Raw genomic sequence first — 25,170 nt, 5'->3', positions numbered from 1 at the left:
CTATGTCCTCTTGTAGATTTTCAGCAATTGAATAGACGCTGTGCTTTTCTTATCATTCCTTATCTAGTACACAACACAGCATCTGCTACAAAGAAGTTGCTTAATATTTGTTGAAAGATTGAGAGGAGAGGTAAATCTAAAAAAAAATTTTAAACTCTCTATTCATATGCATCTTGGGATCCACATGCCCCCACCCGAACTCAACTCAGTCCCAGTCTCTCTTGTACAATCCTGCCTCAGACTCTCCATTGACACCAAACACAGAACTCAAACTAGATATAAGACCTGAAGCTCTGCACTCAAATTCTGCCTCAGTCCTTCAGGCCAAAATAAAAAGCTTCCGTAGTTACTTTAGAGGACAGGCAGGAGACAGGAAATTTATAGCCCACCAATAAACAGAGTGAAATCTTGCTTATCTGATGTGTGTGAGAAAAGTTAAATAAAACATAATACTTCACACAACCATTTGTCATTTGCTTCAAAGTGCTGAAGCATCTGGGATCTGCCTGTCTCCTACCCTCAACTGGGAAGAAACTTGCTCCGCTAGGACCAGTGCGGACCAGTGTGGGTTTGTCTGTCTGTCTGTGAAGAGCCCCTCTGGCCATTTGAGATTTATTGTGAACATTGTAATCCTCACTAGTTTCTTACATACAATCAAAGGTCATTTTTTTTGAGATAGCAATTGTTCCCATGGTTTTCTGGAAGTTTGGGTTTTCTATATTAAAGATGTTTTAAGGAAATAACTGTTCTGTCTTGTTTCAGTCAGTTAAAGAAATGACTGGGCACCATACTGTAGTCTGTAGAGGTCAAAAGATAAGCAGAGCAGTCTTTTCGGTTGGACGGTAAGTTAAATTACTCCTTAAGAAACTCCAAACTGGTTGAAACACTATCTGGCTATCTAAAAGGAATATAAGTAGCAGGCTTAATGACAAATACAAAAAGCAGGTAGAGACACACAGCAAATGTTTAGAACATGGTAAGAAAAGTAGAAATAAAACCCTATATCTAAATAATTACAGTGACATGAAACAATGTATATGCACGAATGAATACAGGGAAAAGAAAAAAACACAACATTGGAAAAAACCATAGAAAGAATAAAAAGAGTTGTTGGGTTAGGTGACATTTTCTGGGATGTGATTTAAATATTCATTTTTTGGAAAAGTTTCCTTATATTATTTGTTGAACCCAAAGAACAAAGATTATATAATTAAGTAATAAAAATGTCCTGTGATAAATAAAAGATGTAAAATAGCATTTCTAAAAAAATACTGGTCAGGCTTTAGATTGAAAGGAAATTCCATGGAAATCTAGAAAAAAAATAGGTAAATTCTCTCCGGAAACTTTGCTATTATGAACTCATGTCTTTTTCTTTTTTTAAGTAGAGCTTAGCACAGACCCATGTAAAATGTGGGTGCCTAATACAAGAAATAGTTTTAAGTTATCATTCAATGCAAGAACTTTTTTTTTTTTAGAAGGTTGTTGGCTTTTCTTTTTCTAAAATTTCTAGTCCAAAACTGTCATTCTAGCATTCATATTTTAATTCAACTCCTCTCAAAAATGCTCTACATTTAAATGAAGGGAGAGAAGCCTTTCCATCCCTGGCATGAAAGTATATTGCATTTGGCATTATTCACGACAGACATAAGTTGCAGAACATTTTGAAAATAAGTGGCTTGAATATTCAAAAAAGATGGAATGGGGAGGAGAACATAGAGCAGATAAAGGATATTTGTCATTTTTAGGTTATTTCTTGCTTAGCCATTCATCTCTCAGTCATAAAAGCTTTCTAGCTACCAGTCTTCAAACCATCAGTAAACTATGATCTTACCTTATAGATGTTAAAATTAATTTTAAAACATCTCAAATTTAACAAAGCAAGAACCCGTATTTATTTGTCAGGTTCAGCAAGTAGTTCAGACTCCATATCTACCATCTACTCTGCTACTCAGGTTGCCTCCAATGATGTGAATTTGTGCTAACTGTGAGGGTGAAGGAATTCCTGAAGCCCACAGACCACCTATTCACAAGTAAACAAAGGCTTGTTAAGATTCAATTCACAGAACACCCTGATAGGCCTCAGATGATCTGCGGCTTTTGTTATTTTAGTCTGAGGCCCTGGCTTGTTGGCCCACAGGTAAAAGCCACTAAATTTATTACGTATTTATTTTCTCTTCTCTATCCTAGAAAAATCCAAGATCAAACACAACAAAGGAAACTTTCCTTGCTATTAATGATGGAAAACCTATTACTGAAACGTCAAGAACGTTATCCACCATCATCTCCCAAATAGGGCAGCGGCTTGGCCAAAAAAGTTCATTTAGAGATGTTCCATTGTTGATGATCTGAATTTTACATGGTAATAAATACTACTGAGGGGTGAATGCCTTGCATTATGCTGAAATCTGTGCAGTGCAACAGCTCTCACCTGCTTCTATGGTATATATGAGTTCTGCATTTTCTCCTTTGTCTTTGTCCAGAGCCGTCACTTGCAGAACAGCTGATCCCAGAGCAGCAGATTCAAACACAGACGCTTCATACAGTGGGTTGGTAAAATAAGGACTGTGATCATTAGCATCCTCCACATTCACAATGACTCGGGCCAAGTTTCTTCGATAAGGAAACTCCTGATCTCTGACCTTTAGGCAAAATACAAGAAGTGGTGGGACTCAAATCTTAAATTGCAAATAACTCACATGGCTATGTCTGGAGTGAAAACAAAATGAAATAATGCACGCAAAGTGCTTGGACCCAGTTCCAGGCTTCTAGTAGGTGCTAATAAATGGTAGTATAATCAAGTGAGGAAACATTGTGAGCAAATAGCGAGCAGGGGTTACAACACCTTTACTGCTCAGCCTAATGTCTGGCCTGTGGTCTGTGCTCAGTCTGTGTATAGAACAGATGCCTTGATATCACAGACACAGCACTGTGCTCTGGCTCTCCCCATATAGTGGCCTCCCCCTTCTTTGTGTACACAGCTGATAACGGAATAGTGGATAGAGGCTCCTCTGCAGGGGCAATTAAAGACTGGAATTAATGAACACAATGTAGGCATTTCCATTCATCCATTCAACAAACATTTATTGTCACCTATCTGTTCAAGTCCCTGGCTTTGCTCTGGTGGTTCAGCAGTGAATTTGATACAGTTCCTGCCCTCAAGAAGTTTAGAGTCAAGTGGGAATACAAACAAGTAAACAGATAGGTATAATGCTCAGGGCTAAGTATTCTCATGGGATGCACTAAAGGTGCTCGCAGAATAGTGAGAAGAAACTAACCTAGCATTTAGCTTCCTGAAAAAGGTAACAAGAACAAGTAGGAGTGGTAAAATGGTGGTGGTAGTAGTGTGTGGCATTTTCAGGCAAAAAAGCCAATATATACAAAAGCCTAGAGCTGAGAGAACCCTGACCATTGGGAAGATGAATCAAATCTTCATTTCTTACTTAGAGAAATGTTAAATAAAATGTCACACTTTACACAACCATTTGTCATTTTCTTCAAAGTGCTGAAGCACCTCCTTTCTGATTTCACCAAAAAACCTTGCTTGGCAGTTTTAAAGTTTCCTTTAGTTTGCGTATGGCAGAAGCTTGAAAATAATCATTTCTTTAACCACAAGGTTTTGCTATCATTTGATGTAGCACTAATCAAATATGTGCTCTTGGCTTTTTCAATTTTAAACTCCATACCTGCAGAGAGATGTGAAGAAATTAGAAAATATACCGAGAAGAGCCAACAAAGAGAAAGGGGTTTTCAGAAACAGTACCTAGGAGGAATAAGCAAAATGACTAAAATGGTTTAGCTAGGAGAAAGGCAGTGTAAAGCACTTGTTTGCTGTAAATATTCAATTATGTAAGTGATAAATGGTAGAGAGTGACCAAACGGATTTCTGAGTTTGTTAAAGAAAGAATGAACAGAAATGACTTAAAGAGTCATGAGAATGGAGTTAGTCACTAGCACAAGGTTTCTGCCCTTGGAGAAAACACACGCAGAATTAGCCCAGTGAATATGCTGAATTTCCCTGTCTGCAGACTGGTCTGCCATAGCCAAGGACCAAGCTGAACTCTTTATTTGGGGATTGTTGAAATCTAGGTCAGTTCCAATTTAGTGTAAGCTCCTAGGGTGCAGGAACTTTGTCTTTTTTGTATCTTCAGTGCCTAGAAGAAAGTTTGGTGCACAGTAGGTGGTAGAGAAATATATGTTAAATGAATGAATGAAGGGCCAGAGTGATGACTGGAAGACCTCTATAAGTAACCCCATCTGTTTCCTGGAGTCTTAGCTGGAAACCATAGCTAAGTGCATGACACTCAAGCTTCCTCTTGTTGGGGAAGGTTTCTAGTCTTATGAAAGAAAAGTAGCACTTAGTGGAACATTACTTTCAGCTGCTTAGGAATTTGTACTGTCTTAGTGTAGTATTTTAAAGCCAATCAGTGCAGAAGATTAAGTCTGTCCTTCTACCTGGTCTCAAAGGAACACAGTGGGGGTTCTGACAGGAAGTGGCTGTGCAATGCCGCGGGGATTCTTGGGTGGTTGAAGGGATAGACTTCAGGCCATAAATTAATCAAGGATGTTCTTATTCATCTCTACTTCCCAATTATGTGAACTAGCTAAACACTACGTTAAAAGTAAAGCAATATCTCCTACATAATTTGGAGGCCCCATGAACACAAACTCAGATTTATACTCTCTGTAGGCTTGAGCATGTATTGAGATCTCTTTTGTGTGCCAGTATTTACTACTAGGTCCAATGCCAGTACAATAAGTAATAAACTGGTTTTCTAAATCCTTCCACGGACTGAGCATTGCATAGGCTGAGTAAATGATTACCCTTGTGATTAACTTCTTAAGGAATGTCTTTTCAATTTTTCTATGAAATCTTCTGGGTGCAAACCAACCCCAGAGCCTGGGAACATGACCTGTTCTTTCCCTCTCAAGTCAGTCTGTTTGGAGCATTTACTGAGCAACCACTGCTGCAGAACTTATCTAATATTTTAGTTTGGCAAAAATACAGAGTTGCTATCTAACAACAGTAATTCTTCATTGAAATAAAAAGGCAAAAATGAATGCAATCTCTCTGTGAAAAGACTAAATTTACAACTACTTATAAAATTTAGGGGCCTTATACTTCTGAAGGCTAATGTGTGTGGCCTGAACAGTCAGTGGTTCTGTAGGAGTGCAAATTAGGATTTTGGTCCTACCATTATGTTGAGAATGTGCTTGTCCTGGGCCTCATGGTCCAGCCTCTCGGCAGTATAGAGCACGCCAGTGCTAGGGTCAATCCGGAATTTTCTCATGCTGATGGAGTCGATGCTGCTATGGACAGTGTAGCTCAGCTTGTGCTTCTCATCTCTATCTGTGGCTTCAATCTGCAGGATCTCCGTGTCTGGAAGCACATCCTCGGAAATTGTCACATCGTAATTTGGCTGAGAGAATTCTGGGCCATTATCATTATTATCCAGCACTTTGATAAATACCTATAGTTAAAAGAAGACAAGAATGATGACTAATGCCAATTTGTTCATTGCTAATAAAAGTATGCCCTCCCTCTTTTTCCCCCCTTCCACATCCTGGGATCCTAGCTTCTAGTAGCTCTTGCAACACAGAGGAAGCTCTTATAAAAACATTCTGTAATTAGAGGTTGACAATAAACCAGTAGTTTATATTAGCAGGAACATAAACTATGAGCTGATCAATATTCTCACTATTAATTGAACAGCTGAGACAGCCACTTGAAGGTGATAATTCTGTGGAATTCTTTGATGCACAATGTATATGATCACAAGGTGACCTTAGTTTGTTAAGTTGCCATTATCTTAAGTTCTTATTATGTGTTTCTCTTGGTGGACTTCTGTGGAGGCAGTGACAGAATGGGAAAAGGAGCACGGAAGAGGCAAAGGAGCCAATGAGGTGGACTCAGAGCAGTCACAGCTTCCCAATGGCAGTGTCCACGCACTGTGGTTGTCCTGATAGGAGGGGTCCAGCAAAGAAGGTGGCAGTAATGATAGCTAAGGTACGAAGTTTCCCAATAAGTTTTCTAATTGTTTTCTTTCATAAAGCATTTTGTTATGTAAATTTTCAAATATAAAATAGTGTAATGAACACTCAAGTATGTATCACTCAGCTTTAATAATAATCGATTGCTAATCTGGTTTCATCATACTCCCACTCATCCCTGCCTATTCCTACATGTTATTTTAAAGCAAATCCCACCCATCATGTAATTTCAGTATGCATCTTTAAAAGTCAGGACTCTTAGAATAAACACAAACACACACAATAACATTGCTGCACCTAAACAGAGAAAAGAGTAGTTCCTTAATATCATCAAACAGCCCATTTGGTGTTCATACTTCTCTAATTGTTTTAAAGTATGTTTTGTTTATCACATATATACATATATATATTCATAATTTCTTTTAATCAAGATATGCAAATAAGGTCCAAACATTGCATTTGGTTGATACATCCATAAATGGGTTAATTATATTTTAATTTATAGGTTCTCCTTCAAACTCTTCTCTTAATATTTCCCTGCAATTTTTATGGTGTTATTGAAGAAACTGAGCCATTTTCTCTTTAGTTTCCACAGTCTGAATTTTGCTCATAGCATCCTTGTGGTTTTGTTTTACATGTCCCTCTGTACTCTGTATTTCTTATAAATTGTTTGATTTAAAAGGCTTGCTAAGATTCAATTTCCTTTTTTCTGTTTCTTTTTTTTTTGACAAAAATCCTTCATGAGTGATTTAGTGTACTTCCATCTGGAGATACATAATATCTGGTTCTCGCTCTTGTTCTGTGATATTAGCAGACACTGGCAATCATTATACAGATAATTCATTAAAAATTTCAGATTGATAATGTTCTAATTCTATTATTTTCTTCCTCATTTATTAGCTGGAATAGTTCTCTAAAAAGAAACTTCTCAACTATTTGGTTACTGTGAAGTACATTTCATATAGGAAAGGTAGGATAAATAATTCTTTCCCTTTATTCTTTTGAAATAGTGAGTTGGTTCCTTAGCTCCTCCCAAAGTGACCAATGAGGTACTCTTTTTCAAACATTATTATGAACTCATGAATTTAATCACATCTGATTTATTTCTCTCCATTGCAGTTATTATATTAATGATGATAAATAGCCTTACCTTGGCCTGTAGGAGCCTCTTGCAGTTAGTTCTTGACATCTTTTGACATAACTCTAGTATTCTTTGATAGCTTCCTTGCTTTCTCATAATTGCTACCAGTAATTTTTTCCAGTGTTATCTTGTACATTTTCCCATTATCCATCTCTCTAAAATGGCTTATTTTCTTTTTAGTTAGAATTTAGAGACCATGATCCACTGCTAGGAATACTTATTGCTACTGGACTGGCTATTATGTTTCAGCTTTATTCACTGGACAGAGTCAGGAAAGGTTTGTGGTTTTTTAAAAATAAATATTGCACGAGTTCATATTGCTACTTCCTATTCAAAATTAGAGCATCAAGGTTTTTACTTAATCTCATTATTTTTACATTTGTATCTCCTTTTTCTCATGCTGAAATTTCTCATGCTTAATGACATCATCAAAATTATTCATTGCTTTATTTGAACCACACACACAAAAATCTCAGAATAATTCCAACATTCTTATATTATAATTATGATCATTAAAAACAATTTTAATATTATTTTGTAGTTCTTTTTGTTTATTTTATAATTATATATTTATATTATTAGAATTATAATAAAATAAATTATAATTTATTCCTAGTTGGATAAATAATTGCAATTATTATAGCATAATTGCAATTAAAAATACTATCTACTTTCTATCAGGTGCTATACAGGTTTAAGAAGAACAAGCAAGAATAACCAGGAATTTATCCAACTAGGAATATATAGTCAAACCAGTGTGTTTAAAGTCACTTAGAATAGTTCTTCTCTGTGTAGATGTGCCACCAACTAGATACGGATCTAACATCATTTGTTTCCATTTGTGTTCAAATTTTAGACTTGCTTTTTAAATATTTAATTTAATATTATATATAAAGGTACCAAAGTCAAATTTACAAAAGAGATATATTCAAAGCAGTTCAGCTTATATACCTTCCCCCTACACTCTATTCCCTTCTCCTACAGATAACTTTAAAAAAATGTATGGTTTACTCATCAAACATTTTGTTAATATAAACATACTATATACACTCTTCCCTGCCATGCTATTTAACATTACAGTTACAGTTAACATAACATTAACATCAGTTCTCAACTGGGGAGGGTTTTGTCTTCCAGGGGACATTTAGTAGTGTCTGGAGGCATTTTTGGTTGTCACACTTGGAGGAGCGCTGTTACTGACATCCAGTAGGTACAGGCCAGGGATGCTGCTAAACATCCTACAATGCACAGGACAGCTCCTGCAACAAAGAATTATCTGACCCAAAATGTCAGTAGTGTTGCTGTGGAGAAACCCTGCATTATATCCTGAAGATAATGCCACAGAAGTACAGAGATACTCTTCCAGTGAGTAGATGAATCAGTTAATTCAACTAGTTTTCTACTGGTGTTCATTTAAGATGTCTCCAATTTTTGTTCTTAGAAAGAGCGTGCAAGGAAGAGCCTTGTGCCCATTTTAAAAATATTTTTTGCTAGCATATATTTGGGTTCTAGAATTGGGATGGTTGGATCGAAGTACAGGTGCTTATATAGTTTTATTATTATATATGTTTCCATATTTCCCCGCTCAAAGGTTTTATCATTTTGCATTCCCATAATAATACATAAGAATGTTTGTTTCTCACAACCTTGCCAACATAATATGTAGTAAGACTTCTAGATTTTTTGCCAATCTGATAGATGAGAAACAGCATTTCAGTATAGTTTTAATTTACCTTTCTCTTATTTTTGAGTGAGGCTGGAGAAACTTTTCATATATTTAAGATCCATTTGCATTTCTTCTTTTGTTAAATTATTTGTATCTCATCTCATTCTTCTATGGGCTAGATGGCCTCTCATTCTTTATTTTTGGAAGTTTGGTGATATAAATTGCAAATGTGCTTTCAATTTTGTCATGTATTTTTATTTTGCTTATGGTGTTTTTTTTTTTTTGCCATGCAAAAGTGAATATATCAATCTTTTTCCTTATTGTTTCTGTATGTTAATTCACAGTTTAGAATATTTTTTGAGCTTTCAGGTTACAAATGAACACATTTATTTTAAAACATGCATTTGTATGTTTTCTTTTCTTTCATTTACATCGCTAATCGAGTTGGAATTTTTCCTGGCATACTGCGATTATTTTCCATATGGCTCTCCATTTTTCTCAATGCCACTCTTTAGAAGACCATCACTTCCCACTGATTTCAGAAGCCACCTTTATTGTACTCTATATTTACACATGCAGTTAGCATATTTCTGGATTTTCTATTCTGTTCCATTGGTTTATCTGACTTCTCATGTAACAGTACCAACATGTTTTAATTACAGAGGCTTTTTAGCACATTTTAATGTTTGGAAAGGCTAGGCTCTCTTTTTCTTCTTTCTCATGGTTTGCCTTGCTATTCTCGCTTGTTCTTCTTAATAAACCTGTATAGCACCTGATAGAAACTGGATAGTATTTTTAATTGCAATTATGCTATAAGGACAGGTTAATAAAGGAAAACTGACTTCTTTCTAATGTAGTCTTCCTATCCAAGAATATGGTTTGTATTTTTTTCATTTGTTCAATCTACTGTTTAACTTTTCTGGGAACATTTAGTTTTCCTTAAATAGGTTTTGAACACTTTTTAAGGTTTATATATGTACTACCCTAAATAGAGTCTTCTTTTCCAATATATATTTCATTTTTTTTTGGTTATATATATGTAAGCTATTGATTTTTGTATGTTAAATTTTTAACCTGTTATTTTCCTATCACTTATAGAAGTTTTTCCTTTCAGTCTTTTGAGTTTTTCAGATATATAATTATACTACACACAAACAGAGATAGTTTTACCTTTTTCTTTATGACACAAACTGGTTTATCTTGTCTAATTGCATTGGCTATTACAGCATGACAGTAAATAGTAGTGAATACAGTGATACCCCTGTCTGATTCCTGACTAATAGAAAAAATCCTCTAGTTATTCTCCATTAAATATTATGATAATGTTTGGCTGTATTCCAGAACATTATTTACTTTTAAAAATAAAAGCAACCAGATTATGGCTATCTGCATAAATAGCTGCACTATCACTCACTTTGGTACAAATATGCCTTTTTTGAGGGAAAGACAAGCGGTGGTGCTACCACGTCTATGCTGGGATAACTTGCCATTCAGAGTCAGCTGGACATGGGACAAGCTTTGCCCCGTAGTAGTTTGTGGTAGAAAAAGGGTTAAAAAGTGTGCCAGTAAAATTTTAGGTATTGTTCTTATCTCCACGGTATTTGCAGAACCATACTAGATTCTTTGAATGCCAATTCTTTCATTCAGAAAGTTCAAGTTAACCTTAGTCAAGATGCTAAAATATTTGTGTTCAGTTATATTAATGGGAGGAAAAAGCCTTTCCGGCCAGCAAGCCTGCCCTGACCTTCATGAAGTTTCAAAGTTGATGTGCTCTTGAAAAGCTTGCCTCTTTTTGCTTGCTTTGTCTTAAGCCTAATCTACAGTCAGAACAAGTGTTTCTCTGTAAAAGACTTCCTTCTCCTCATTTACTTTTTATTTCCCACAGTCGGGGCCATTTGTGAGTTCCCGAACTAACAAACAAAGCAAAGTAACTCTCAAAGATGTTGTGTTCAAAATGGTAATTGAAATGCCTAAAGAAGTACAATGAAATCAAAGCAGAAGGAAACCCGAATATAGGAAGTCTCTTCAGAGCTGGTTTCAATGCTGCCCACCACAAACACTTTGGGTTTTGCAGGCTCTTCTAAGCTAAGTCTGGGTAGATGCCAAGCTCTGCTTCACAAAGGCTCATGGTATAAAGTGTCCATGGGGCAAGCTGTAGGGTGAAGGCACTGTCTTTTATTAGAACCAATTAAGTCCTAAATTACTGAAATTCTCTTCTGCCTCTGCTGGCATTTCAAAACTGTATTTAAAACATTCTATAGTTGTGATTTCAAGGGTGAAGCCCCTTGTATTCTCCTCAAGCTTGTAAGTTTTGTTTTTGAATGCATAAGTAGAAAAATCACATCAGCTTGTACTTGTTTTACAGTTTATAAATCTGTATCACATTAATTTCCTAGACTTTATTATTTCTGGTTTACCAGTGGGGTAAATGAGAATTAGAGAAGTTAAAAGATATGCCTAAAGTCCTGATGTCAAGGCCAGACTCAACCCCAGGTATTACAGAACTAATTCTGTATTCACCCCATCCTATCATTTCCGTGTGCATTAACTTACACACACATTAAAGGTAAATGCATGTAACATTTATGCATACAATGTGTACAAATATTATGTACTTTGTTATAGAGAAATCCTAATTTGCAAAATAGATAACTGATTCCGTTCTCTTTTCACGAACATTCATTATGAGGTTATTTTAAATATAAAGATCCCTGGTCCTTTTAAAATTAGAATCTATTTTCGAAAATTGATCTCCTCATAAGTTGTTAAGCCCAGATCTATTAAATACAGTAAAATTTTATTATTATTATTTTATGAGACAGGGTTTTCCTCTGTCTCCTAGGCTGGAGTGCAGTGGCACAATCATGGCTCACTCCAGTTTCAGATTCACACCTCAGCCTCCCAAGTAGCTGGGACAATCGGAGTGCACCACCAGGCCCGGCTAATTTTTTGTTTTGTAGAGATGAGTTCTCGCTATGTTACCCAGGCTGGTCTCAAACTCCTGACCTCAAGTGATCCTTCCACCTTGGCCTCCCAAACTGTTGGGATTACAGGCATGAGCTGCCACACCTTGCTGTATCCTTTTTTTTTTTAATTAAAAAAGAAAGTCTTATATTTTAAGATTTGGCTTGCTGCCTTATTTTATCTATATACATTTGTAGTTGTTTCAGCATTTTCCTAATCTAAATACACAAGGGAAGTGTAGGCCACTGCCTTTTTTTTTTTTTTTTTTTTGAGATGCAGTCTTGCTCTGTCACCTAGGCTGGAGTGCAATGGCATGGTCTTGGCTTACTGCAACCTCTGCCTCCCAAGTTCAAGTGATTCTCTCACCTCAGCCTCCCAAGTAGCTGGAACTACAGGCGCATTCCACCACACCCAGCTAATTTTTGTATTTTTAGTAGAGAAGGGGTTTCACTATGTTGGCCAGGCTGGTCTCGAACTCCAGACCTCGTGATCCACCCACCTTGGCCTCCCAAAGTGTTGGGATTACAGGCGTGAGCCATCACACCTGGCCAGCCACTGCCTTTTTCACTGCCAAGAGGCAGATGACACAAAAGGAGTTGAAAGAAAAACCCTGATGAGGGAGATGCCCTCTGGGAGTCTGTTGTTCTAGGGAATCATAGAGCAACTTTAGCAAAAGTGATTTGTTTCTTCTCTACTTTTAAGTAGGTTCAAGATGAAGGGAAGCCATAAAATAAAGTCCACATCTTCAAGGTAAAAACCTACTTTTTAAGGAAGCAGGCCAATTAGAAACTCCAAACACAGCAGTTAGAGATGACAGAGGAAGAATGAAATCCTCAAACCATTGAAGGTCAAGACTAACCTTAGGAATTCAGGTCACAGCCCTCCCAGCCCCAATACATGCAGGTCATTTGGCAGAAAGACTGGCTAATTTCATTAATTGCTTTTGTGAGGCTTTAGAATTTTGGAGATTATCTGAAAGAGATTTTTTAATCTCAAGTTTGGCTGTGGAGCATACAGATACAAGCTGATTTTCCTATCATTTAAATTTTATTTTAATTAATTTTTGAGACACGGTCTTTGGAGTGTAGTGGTATGATCATGGCTCACTGCAGCCTCGACCTCCCAGGCTCAGGGGATCATCCTGCCATCCAAGTAGCTGGGACTATAGGTGTGTGCCACCATACCTGTCTGTTTTTTTTATTTTTTGTAAATACTGGGCTGGTCTTGAATACCCGGGCTCAAGCAATCCTCTTGCCTTGACCTCCCAAAGTGTTGGGATTATAAGCATGACCCCTGTGCCCAGCCTTTTAATATTTTTAGAGACAGGGTCTCAGGGCATGATCATAGCTTACTATAACCTTGAACCTTTGGGCTCAAGTGATCCTTCTGCCTCAGCCACTTGAGTAGCTGAAACTGTAGATGCACGTGACCACCACATCTAGCTAATTAAAAAATTATTATTATTATTATTATTAGTAGTAGTAGTAGTATTGCAGAAATAAGTTCTCACTGTGTTATTCAGGCTAGTATTGAATTCCTGGCCTCAAGTGATCCTCCCGTCTCAGCCTCCCAAACTGTTGGGATTCATGTGTGAGCCACCGTGCCTGGCCTTCCTGTCTTTATAAATCTAAAGGATTACTTGAATAAGAAAAACATTAAAACCACAAAATCACATGAGTCCCTGAATCAAATCAATGTAACTTTTAGATTATAATTTGGACATGGCTGTCTCTGCTGTCTTTCATAAATAACAATAATAGCCATACACATATTTTACAGCTAATTTTAAGTTGAGAAATAAACATTAATAAAGCCTGTATGTGTCTAGGATATCACAGATTCCAAGAATCTTCTCGTAATAGCTTATTTTGTCTTACAATTTATGAGTCATGTAAAGTTTTATTCTCATTATGCTGAAGAAACTGAGTCTCAGAGTGACTGAACTGCCTTCTGTAGTAACACAGACAGCAATTGGTTAAGTGCTGACTTGAACCTGGGTTGCCTAATTCTGAGTTGGTGCTCCTTTCATTATACCAGATGATTTCAATAATGAGTTAAATTGTGTATTTCATATATATATATATAAATGTGTAGGAAATGTTCCTGGACTCGTATATGATTTTGAGAAGCAGGTTTATATCTCTTTACCTATGTATACCTACGCAGGCCACCTGAGCAGTCTGTGCCTCTATTTTCACTGGAAATGAGTGTAGTGATAACACCTGATTTAAGTATCCCAGAGTTATAGGGAAAATAAGCTTAAGAATGAGCCTTATGGCCGGGCACGGTGGCTCGGTGGGAGGCCAAGGCAGGTGGATCACTTGAGGTCAGGAGTTGGAGACCAGCCTGGCCAACATGGGGGATAATCCCATCTCTACTAAAAATACAAAACTTAGCCGGGTGTGGTGGCATGCACCTATAGTCCCAGCTACTCCAGAGCCTGAGGCAGGAGGGCAGGAGAATTGCTTGAACCTGGGAGGTGGAGGTTGCAGTGAGATGAGATTGTGCCACTGCACTCCAGCCTGGGTGACAGAGTGAGACTCTGTCTCAAAAAAAAAAAAAGAGGCTTATTACTTAAATAATTATTATATAAATACCAGGTATTATATATTACTATGTATTTTCATCCATTAACTCTTTGAAAGAGCCATGTTCTAGTTTCATTTAAACTTGCTGTGATGATGCAGTAACTCAGATTGGTTTGGCAGATGTATGGGGAAAGTTGCTAAAATTCATAATTTCTCATCCTTGGTAATGTGTGTCTCTGGGGCCCAAAAGCCAGTGGGTTGAAGTGAGAGCTATAAGAAGGTTGAAGTATTTTGCTCTCTTCTTTGAATGGCTGACTATAAGACATTCTGATAGCCACAGGTGGCATCATGTTCCCCAAACCGCCATCTTAAGAGTGTCTCCTTCATAACTAGTAGGGCCAGGTGAGTTTCTTTTCGTGCATTAGAACAGATATCAAAATTTTATCTTGCTTTAAAGAGACAGCATTGTGTAGTGGTTAAGAGAGCAGGATCTGGAAAATGGATATAAACCCTGATCTACTCTAGTTATTTAACCTTGTTTGCCTCACTTTCCTTATCTGCATGACAGTAGCACTTTCCTTATCTGCATGACAGTAGCACTTTCCTTATCTGCATGACAGTAGCACTGCATGACAGTAGCAGGTTATTTTTCTATTTGTACCATAAAAAGTTACTATAGGCTGGGTGCAGTGCCTCATGCCTATCTATAATCCTAGCACTTTGGGAGGCCGAGGCAGGCAGGTCACTAAAGCCCAAGAGTTCAAGACCAGCTTGGGCAACATGGCAAAAACCCACCTCTACAAAAAATACAAAAATTATCTGAGTGTGGTGGTGCATGCCTATAGTGTCAGCTACTTGGGAGGCTTGAGGTGGGAGGATTGTTTGAGCCCAGGAAGTCCAGGCTACCGTGGGCCGTGATTGTGCCACTGCACTCCAGCCAGGGTGACAGAGTGAGACCCTGCCCTAAAAAAAAAAAAAAAAAGTTACCATAAACTTAGAAGCTTAAAACACTGATTATCTCATAGTTGTTGTGTAGGTGAGGACTCAAGGCCGAAATCAAGGGCTGGCATGGATGTGTTCCTTTCTGGAAGCTCTGGGGATGACTGCCCCAAGCTCATTCAGGTTGTTGACCGAATATAGTTCTTTGTGGTTGTAGAACGGAGGCCCCTGGTTTCCCTGCTGGCTGTCAGCTGGGAGTCTCTCTCAGCTCCTTAAGGCTGCGTTAATTCCTTGTCATGTTGCTGCTTTCATATTCACATTAGAAATGATATCTCAGGTCCTTCTCACATTTTGAATCTCTTACTTCCCCTTTTGCTGCCTCTCTTCTTCTGCTAAAGGGCTCAAATGATTCAACTGGGCCTACCGGGATACTCCAGGATCCTCTCTGTATCCTACGATTTATACCCTAATCACATCTGCAAAGTCCCATTTGCCATGTACCATAACATATTCACAAATCCAAAGATTAGAACATGAACATCTTCTCGGGGAAGTGAAGGAGTGCTCTGTTGCCTACCACAAATAGCACCTGCTTCACTGAGTAACTGTAAGAGTCAAATGATTTTATTTTTGAGGATAAATATATGTAAATACTTGGGTTTTTTAATCTATTTCATGTGTTTCTGTCTGTTATAGTCATTATCCCATTATTCTTTTTGATGTTCATATTATCCCATCTTTGATCGGTGGAAATCCATTTAAGTTTCCTCTTGTCATGCTTTACCATGATTCCAGTAGGCTTTTCTGGCAGGAAAAGATGCCCCAAACCTGAAATTATCCATTTCTATGAGGAATCCTGACTCCTTTCCATGGTAAATGGTATGTAAAGACCACAGTCTGGGCACTATGGGTAGAATTCCTCTTGAAATGGCTTTGTACTGCTACTTTATGTTTGGATGGATGATAACCCCATCCTCCCAGGCATTTCATTATTCCTGCTCCTTATGGGCCTCTGTTTCCACCTGGATACTCTCTATTCCTCCCTTGCTCATAACAGCCAATGCTCCTTGTGATTCCTCAACTCTTTTCCAACCAGATACAGTACTGATTCCCTCAACCTTTTCATCCCCCTGTGCCAGACACCCTTCAGACATCCTCACTCATCTCTGAACTTCTAAGACATTAACATGAGGAACACTTTTGTAATGTTTAAGACTGGTAGTACCCCTTTCTCCCACAGAATCTTCCTATTTTTTTAAAAAAAAAATTTCTCAAAGAGAGTTAATGTCCTGTTTGCTGTCCAAGGCTTTGGTGGACAGTCTTTCTTAACCCAGAACAATAGTGCTTTGAAACACCATGGATAACAGGCAGCCCAGTGACAGAGCTGGGGAGCCTTCAGAGGACAATGATCCCCCCAGGTGTGTGCATATGTTTCCCAGGGAGTGTCAGGGGCTGCATGTTGAAATTTTTAAGTAGAGTTACTGGCTGAAAAAAAAGTGTTAAGGAGTTCGTTTATCTTAACCATTTTTAGATCACATACCCATTTGAACACCTGATGAAAATTATGGACTTTCTCTATAGAAAAACATATACACATGCCAAAATTTATTAACAAGTTCATGGGCTTCAAGCACCTCTTAGGAACTCAAACTGTTTTGGGAGGTTTAAGTTGTTTGTACAATTAGGTCCTGATTTGCACGGGTTTGTTAGAGACAGCAGGATTTGAAGTGGGGCAGGGGTCTGGATAAGAAGGCATCAGGGTACTGGTTTAAAATCACTCCAGTGAACATTAGTCATTCTTTGGTCCAGGGAAATGCTAAATCTGGTGCCAGTTCATGCACTATCTGCTATCATTCCACAACATTAGTAGTGTAGAGAATGGGTAAGGTTTTAAAACTTGGGATAATTCTGGGGACATGGCAAGCACTAAAATATGCCGGTTGGTTTTAGGCAAAGAGAAGACTATCAAAGAGCCACCAAAGGCTGCCATCCTGGGATGGCACATGAGGAACTGGGAAAAGCCCACTAAGATACCTTTGGCCTGGTGTGGCTACATAGCCCTTAACAAATTCTACCTCATGTGCACTGAGAGTGCCTTAAGGCACTGTCTTGCACTTTCCACCCCAGGACAAGTCAGAAAGTATCCAGAACAGTCCTCACTAAAGGATGGGGATGCAGCCACTGGATCTTCCACTTCATCAGAGACAGGGCTCTGATGAAGTAAAAGATCCAACATAGACTTATTTCTCACAGCAACATGTGAGGCAAAGCCCACGTTTGCCTCAGAGAAGCTAACAGGTGATAGGAATAATAATAATAGCAGCAGTAGCTAGTATTAACTGAATTCTTATTACATTTAGACCTCATGCTGATAATGCTGCATTCATAAACTCATGTAATCCTCATAGCAACTCCCAGGTTGTAGGTATTGGCAGCCCCAAACAAGAAGACTAGGGTGCGGAGAAGTTAGGTGGCTGGCTTGAGGTGACTCATCTATTTCGTGACAGAGTTGAGATTGGGATGCAAAATTACCAGCCACAAAGCCCATGTTGCCAAATACTAACATTATATTATAAAAAGTATAATAATATCCCCTACAAAATAAAGAACTAGTTTATCCAGAGGCCCTTGTCCATCTTGCTAGGAGGTTTTTGTCAGTGTTGGGATGCTTTATTCTTGCATTTAGTTCATTGGAATCTTTACAACTTGAAACTCACAGGACCTTCTTATGTTTTGTGCTCACACTAAGGAATCTCAGGAAAGAAAAGGATTTTGTCATTAGATATTGTAGCTCTGAGGTACATGAATCCTGAGAGAGTTGGGAGAATAGGACAAAACTGAAGGTGAGGTAAGTGTTTTCATGTAGATACAGAATCACTGAGGATCTGATTTATTTGACATTTGTGAAGCCAAGTTCAACATGTTGTTTATAGATGACTTGAAGCCCATGTCATATCATGTTTTATGATTCCAAATGAACAAAGCAGAGAAAAGTTCCCAAAGGAAAACTGAACAGGTGTTTTGGGGCTACAGGACATTTATTTAGTTATATGGTGAAGGTTATCTGTTTGATGGTAGAATCATTAAGTTGCCCGGGGTCATGTACGGGAACATGCTTTCATGGTTTCTAAAAGAAATCCAGAATGCCTTTTATTCCCCAAAATGTCCTTTTGTAAAAGTGTTCTTGACACGGAGGGTGCTGACTAATTCAGAGAAGCACTCCCACCACCACTGCTGGGAAAGCCGTGGTAAATGTGACAGAGGCCTGGATTGGCAGGGGCTGGTGAGGTGGTCAGGCCCTAAGATAGCTCAGTAGACAGAGTAATGACTTCCTGATGGCAATACCAATGACATGTAAGTATGTACTTTGGAAACTCTTAGTTCCCACTTCATAAAAAGGTCATGACTCTGGAGACACAGAGTGACTTGAATGCTTTTGACAGGAAAATCTCTTGGCACCCTTTATTAACTTCCTTATCTTGGCCCTACCAAAAGTTGCCTCAAAGTTCACCTAATTCTCTAACTCCTTCTAAACAGCCCTGGAGATAAGCCTAACTGTATACTAGTCACAAATAAAATAAACAAAAACAGGACTCAAAGAGTGTGTACATTCAAAGTCTTGTAATACATGTTTCCATATTAACTTGAAAAAAATGAGTACGTGTCAGTCGCCTGGATTTAAAACTCTGAATCACTATGACCTTAGTACTTAGCATCTAGAACTGCTCCTAGCCCATGGTATGAACTCTAAAGATATTTGTGGAACAAATGCTGTTAAATGATTTCTCATCTAGTTCTAATACAATTCTAAAGTAAAAGTATCACTGATAATTTTTGTTGTTGTTAACATGAATCAGTTTTGTGCTTTGGAGATCCAGCATATCTGCTGCATAGACTCTGCTGAATATGTATCTACTATTCATTCACTTGTTCTAAAAATATTCAATTTTTAAAATATCCATAATGGTATTCTGGGCACACGGAATACCATTTAATTCAACTGGTATGAAACTCTGGAGAAAAGTCTGGAAATAAATATGGTTTCATGCTTTATTTGTATTTTACTCAAATATGTCTTATGTTTTTAAGTGGCACTAAAAAGGCAAGGTTGAATATGCTAAGACAAGGCTAATTTTTAAAACTTAAATTCACATTTAAAATGAATTAACACTTAAGACAGCAATACAGCAGGTGGGTTGTTTTGTATTAGTCTTTGGGGGCACGCTTTTGGACTGTGTGGTTTTCGTAACGCCTCAGCCATGGGTTCTTTCCATGTGTCTATATGTTAGCCTTGAAAATACCCTGAAACAGTATGGTTTTCGACAGGGTGACCATATAATTTATTGTCCCAAATGGGGTAATTTTGAGAGTTAATGGGGTCCTCGACCCTGGCTGCATGTCAGAATCACATAGGATTTCTGTGGCTGTATTTATTGAATTTCATATTTTAGAAAACTAATTTTGGTTTATTTTTACATTCCACATTCTTTGCATTTCATTTTGCTGATCAATGAACAATATATTACTTTTATATAACAATTATGAATAGTCAGTTAAGGGAAGGAGAATAATTATGCCAATGCCACAGACATAAATGGGACTCTTTAAGACAAACAGAGTCATATGATCATCCTAGTTACTGGGAAAGGACACAGGTTGGAGGATCAGAAATTGTCTCACATTGGCTGCCATATTATATGCAAGTCACTTCCCCTTTCTAAGGTTTCAGTTTATTCAAATGAAAAGTAAAGGAGTTGTACTAAAGTGAACCCTATTGTTTTCTTCAAATTCTACCATTCTATGATTATAAACAGATTCAAAGGAAAGAGTTGCATTATATTTTTCAAATAGTCTCAAACTAAGAGGCAGCTGGCTAGGCAAACACATGAAATATTCATCCTCTCTCCTTTTTAAAACAACATAGTTGCAAATGCTTACATCATATTTAAGATGAATCAAGACTTGCTTGCTTCAGGGTTGGCAAAAATTTCATTTTCACCACCTGAAGCATTGTGTTCAGAAAGATTCTAAGGACACATCTGGGCTCAGCAGAAAAATGGGCCTTGATGAATTAGTGATGCCTTCTGGGGTTAGGGGAACCTCAGAGCGCAGCAGGGACTAAGAGAGGGGTTACAGCATATGCATATGTGCCAGCTCTCTGCCATAACTGGCCTAGGTGTCTGGTGCTAAAAAATAAGACAAAAAAATCTTCTCATATTTAGTACAAGTCTGCCTCATATTGTTATCTAACATTGTACTAGTCTCAGAAAGATGTACTGAGCCACATGAGAAGCCCAAATATTTTCTTTTCCTCCTGCTTTCAATGCCCTTTCACATGTGCTCAGTTTGCAAAGTATAAGGAGTGGTCCTCGACTCTGGCTGCATGTCAGAATCACATAGGATTTCTGTGGCTGGGGTCCAACCACGGGTGTTTTTAACCTCTCCCCACAACCAGGGGATTCTACTATACAGACAGCAAGGATAAAGAGGCTAGAATGGCAGAAGAGAGTCAGGACACCTAGATCCCAGTACTTTTTCTTTACTAAGGCTGTGTGACCTTGGATACATCACTTAGCTTATCTAAGTCTATAAATGAATTTGGACTCTTAGGTATTCTTTAGCTATAACTTTCTGTGACTAAAAAAAATGAGGAGGTAAAGAATAACATGGTGTGTTAACTCAAGCAATATAGATGTCCTCCTCTTTGTAAATTCAAGGAAAGTTGACCTTATTGTCAAACAGATAAATCTACAGTAGATGATCAGGAAACAAACATGCATCACTTTTCCATGCATGATCAATTACAACTTCTTGAAAGCGGCAGCTAAGTCCTATGATATCATGTATAGAATCCCTTTTCTCACTTGTTCTTGAAAATGATTTTTTTAAACACTAGAAGACCATGGACATAATTTACTACTCCCATTACATTTTTTTCATTGCTTGCACCCCTGACTTTGGCAGCTCTTTCAGCATTCCTGCTATTCAGTAATTTAACATCTCACCTGAGTAACAGCAACGTTTGTCCCATCGGTGACTTCCACACTCATATTATAGATGGACCTCTGCTCTGCGTCCAAAGGTTTTGCGATGACAATTGTCCCAACACCCTTCTCTGCATCAAAAGCGCTGTCAAAATTCCCCCCTGATGATTTCACAGAAACATGAAATTAGCAAATCTGATAACTTATTACATGTATTATATCATGTATCTTTAACGGGAGCTCTTATACAGAAATTTTTTTTGACAGGCATCCCTATGGCTCAATTTTGTACATCTTAAATGGGACTTCTTTATTTCTAACTTGATTCATAGTTCAAAACACAGCCTCTACAATGCATAACAAATGTCACGAAAAAGGAATGTAGTGCAAAGAAAAACCTCAGCAGTAATGTTAGAGTAGTGAAGCATAAACTGACTCCACTAAATATTTAGAAACCTAAAGGCCCTTCAACCTCTTGTGGCTTCTGCGTTAGAAATTTGTAGATCTTTTTGTTTTTTCCAAAGTAGATTAAATTCCAAGTAAATAAATAGTCCAATTATTATTAATAGAATGAGTAGACATTTAAAATCTCTTCCAGGATTGATGGTAAACATTTGGCTGCTAGAATTCAGATTCCCTTAATTAAATGTCAGAAATAAAATTATGAATTCTAAACAGTAAAAAAAAGCAAAGGAATTTTCATATTAAAAATTCTATATCTGCAAGCTGGGATATTTATAGAAATACTTATTTTGCCATCTTGGTAGTGTAAATTAATTTTCTCCTAAAAAGGCAGAAAGCCTAGGGAGAGTCACAAAATAAAATTGGGAAAGAAGTAGAAGAAAACATCAGCTTATATAACACCAAATTACAAAACAATTTACATGAAAGTTTAGAAAACTTTACTTTCCCCTCAACTCCCTGGCCATATATAACTCACAGTCTGTGAGTGATTTGCTTAAGACAACACTGCCATTGTTGAAATCACTGCTGATGTTTCCACCTCTGGGAACCAAAGTGTGGTTTATGATCTTCCCAAAATGAAAGATTTTTTTGAGGGGGAGAAAAATAATGGTATGTATGCTGGAACAATTTTAATTAAGCATGAGTGTATGTTCACAAGCTCTATTTATTTTGGCCTGAAATTTCATGGTGTTGATTTTGTTCTCAGACAGTAATTTTATTTAACTACAGCATATAGGGCAATGTACTTATTGAATTTCATATTTTAGAAAACTAACTTTGGTTTATTTTTACGTTCCACATTCTTTGCATTTCATTTTGCTGATCGATGAACAATATATTACTTTTATATAACAATTATGAATATTCAGCTAAGGGAATGAGAATTTTACCTGAATTACTAGAATATGATGTACAATGACATGGAATAAATAATACGGTTTACTTAAAAAAACCTGGCCATATATATATTTCAAATACTTACTGCTTGCAGCTGTCATATACACTTAAGATTATTTAGTTGCAAGAGAGAATATAATTGCCCTTGACATTTAATTAAAGTTATAGAGATATGAGAGTATCAGAGAATTGCTTGGAGATTATATACTTTTTTAAAAATTTCATCTAAAAAGAGACTCGTCTTCCAATTAATATCTTTAATTGATCTGATGAGGAACACTAAATATTAACTCCAAAAAAATTGTTTGAAGATAGGATAAGGAGAGAGGGCGGAGTCTAGGCTGAAAAGGGAAGCAAGCCTTAGGTCACCATTTCTTATTCAAAGGGAATGTTTCATGTTGATAACAACATGAAATAAAATGGAAGGCTGATTTGAGTGTCTTGAAAAACCATCTTCATGAGCAAAAGAAAAAAAAACATGATCATTTGCTATTAAGCGGTACATTCTGAGAAAAAATTTGCCATGGAAACTTTCAAAGAAAGGACATAAAATTGCCTCATAAGTCCTGTATGGAAGGAAAGATGAGAATGTAACTTCTCAGGTTGTTTCTAGTGGATATTAAATCCCATTTTAAATCCCATTTAGAATGTTTTCTTTACCAAAATGTTAACTTTCTTAAATCTTTGGGCCATGATATTATTTGGAGGTGGGAGAAGGAGTCATCCTCTAATGTTGATTATTTTAAAATGTGAAAATGTGTTAGTCAAGTCAAAATAAAGATTATGCAAATTATAAAACTTTAGTTTGTTCCAGTTTAAAGATGATTACAAATAAAATTTAGAGAACCAGCAAGCGTAGATTCCAGTTTGAGTTACTGTTTAAATGGGGCAGTCCAACTTGCTCTCTCTCACTGAATTTGACTCACATTTTCCCCAGGGCCCTGTACAAAAATACATAATCATCTCACGTGTTTAGTGGTATAACATTTACATATGGCATATAGAGTGTGTGCTTTTTCTTAGTCGTTTTTTATATCAAATAACATTTTTGGCTAATTTTATGGGTTTTTTTTTTTTTTTACAGTTCTCTCTCTTCCTGTGTGTGTTCATATATGTATTTGTGTGTGTATGTGTATGTGTATGTGTATGTGTATATCTCCCTCAAATTCTTTAGAACAGAAACCTCTAAAGGGACAGAGGAGATAGACCAAGAGCAGAGCCACGAGCACTTGAAAGAGAGCCTACAAACAATGTCTCTTAGTTTACCAATATAGCTAGCAGCCTCAGACACTCATTTCCAGGACATTTCCTCCTAGTTAAACTAAGATTTAATGTAAAACAAAATCTTCCATGAGTTTTAAAATGAATTTCTGACAAGGGACACAGAATCTAGACCAGCAGTTTACCATCAACCCTCACACAATTTAATAACCTACCACTTAAGCATCCCATTTCATAAATGACTCCACATCTCTCCCCCAGGTCTCATTTTTCAGGCTCCTTTTTAGCCTGAAAGTGATTTCATTTTCATAGGAAACCAGGTCCAAATCGTCCAGGGTGAGAATATCAAATGCAAGGAGTCCATTTTCACTAGCAGTATTCCGCTTAAACAAGGTGTGCTTCCTCAGAGCCAGTAACAGAACATGCAAAGCCAGAGTGTGTTCGGTGCAGCAGCGTTAGGCTCAACAAAAGGTGGGGAGGAGGGAGGACACCGCAGAGCTGGTCTGAGTTTCAACAAAGTGGGAAATTAGAAAAGCCACAGCCTGAGCGTTGCTGCAGGGGTGTGCGGCAGAGATGGTTAAAAGCGAGGTTGTGAACAGCCCACATAACAGATAATTCACATCAGGGACGTGTCTCTTTGACCATTTTCGGTCAAGACAGGTGTAATAGAGTAAACAAAGAGCAGATGAGGCACAATGGATTTCTATTGGATTCTAAAGTTAAACATCCCAAGTAGGAATGTCCCAAAAGGCTTTAAAGATGGGACATAAATGGAAATATTTTGAGCCAGCAGCTATTGCTTAAATATGGTGGGCATTGGAGCACTGGGCCATGATTCAGTCTAGTTTTTCTTTAAAGAAGGGTACGAAGCACCTCTGTCCCTCCATAAAGACACCCAATGGTGAGAATCACACAGCTTCCCCTTTAGAGAGCTTCCAGGTCCCTCCCCTAGCATATGATTCTTTCCCACTCCACATATAATTGTAAAAATATCAACCCACATCTAGTTGTCACCAAGGGGAAGGTGTTATGTGAGCAGCTTCCAGAATACGGAGCTGCCGAATCTCAATGAATTCAGGGAGTTGTGCACAAGCTGTTGATTCAGGTTCAGCATGTACACTGAACTTAAGAAAAAATGCTAAACACCAGTTACGATTTGATCTTGAAAATGCTAAACACCAATTACCGTTTTCCCCTAATTTTCTGCCTTGAAATGAAAGCAAGCACAGTACCTGGCTGAAAAGGATATTTACTTGGAAGACAGGGGACACCAGGTGGAGGTCAGGAAAAAGTGGCTGGAAAGAAAATCTCTTTTAGAATCGAGTTTAAAATTCATTTTCTTAAAACTATTAATAGTATATGAAGTGTTTCTAGGCT

At 37.5% G+C, this 25,170-nt stretch overlaps 1 protein-coding gene across 3 annotated transcripts in view; it reads right to left on the bottom strand.

Moving 5' to 3' along the window:
* Positions 1-25,170, bottom strand: part of FAT3 (FAT atypical cadherin 3) — a 679,936-nt gene that overhangs the window by 107,655 nt on the left and 547,111 nt on the right. For all 3 annotated transcript variants that reach the window (XM_032167143.2, XM_032761586.2, XM_058446444.1), the window contains exons 7-9: positions 21,232-21,371; positions 5,193-5,468; positions 2,429-2,639 (exon numbers count right to left, since the gene is read on the bottom strand). In XM_032167143.2, coding sequence (XP_032023034.1) covers positions 2,429-2,639; positions 5,193-5,468; positions 21,232-21,371 — 627 coding nt within the window. The remainder of the gene's footprint in view (positions 1-2,428; positions 2,640-5,192; positions 5,469-21,231; positions 21,372-25,170) is intronic.

The sequence above is a fragment of the Hylobates moloch genome, unplaced genomic scaffold (assembly GCF_009828535.3).
Source record: "Hylobates moloch isolate HMO894 unplaced genomic scaffold, HMol_V3 SCAFFOLD_11, whole genome shotgun sequence".
Lineage (NCBI taxonomy): Eukaryota > Metazoa > Chordata > Mammalia > Primates > Hylobatidae > Hylobates > Hylobates moloch.
The sequence above is the reverse complement of the archived record's forward strand: the minus strand, read 5'-3'. Positions and strand labels throughout refer to the sequence as shown.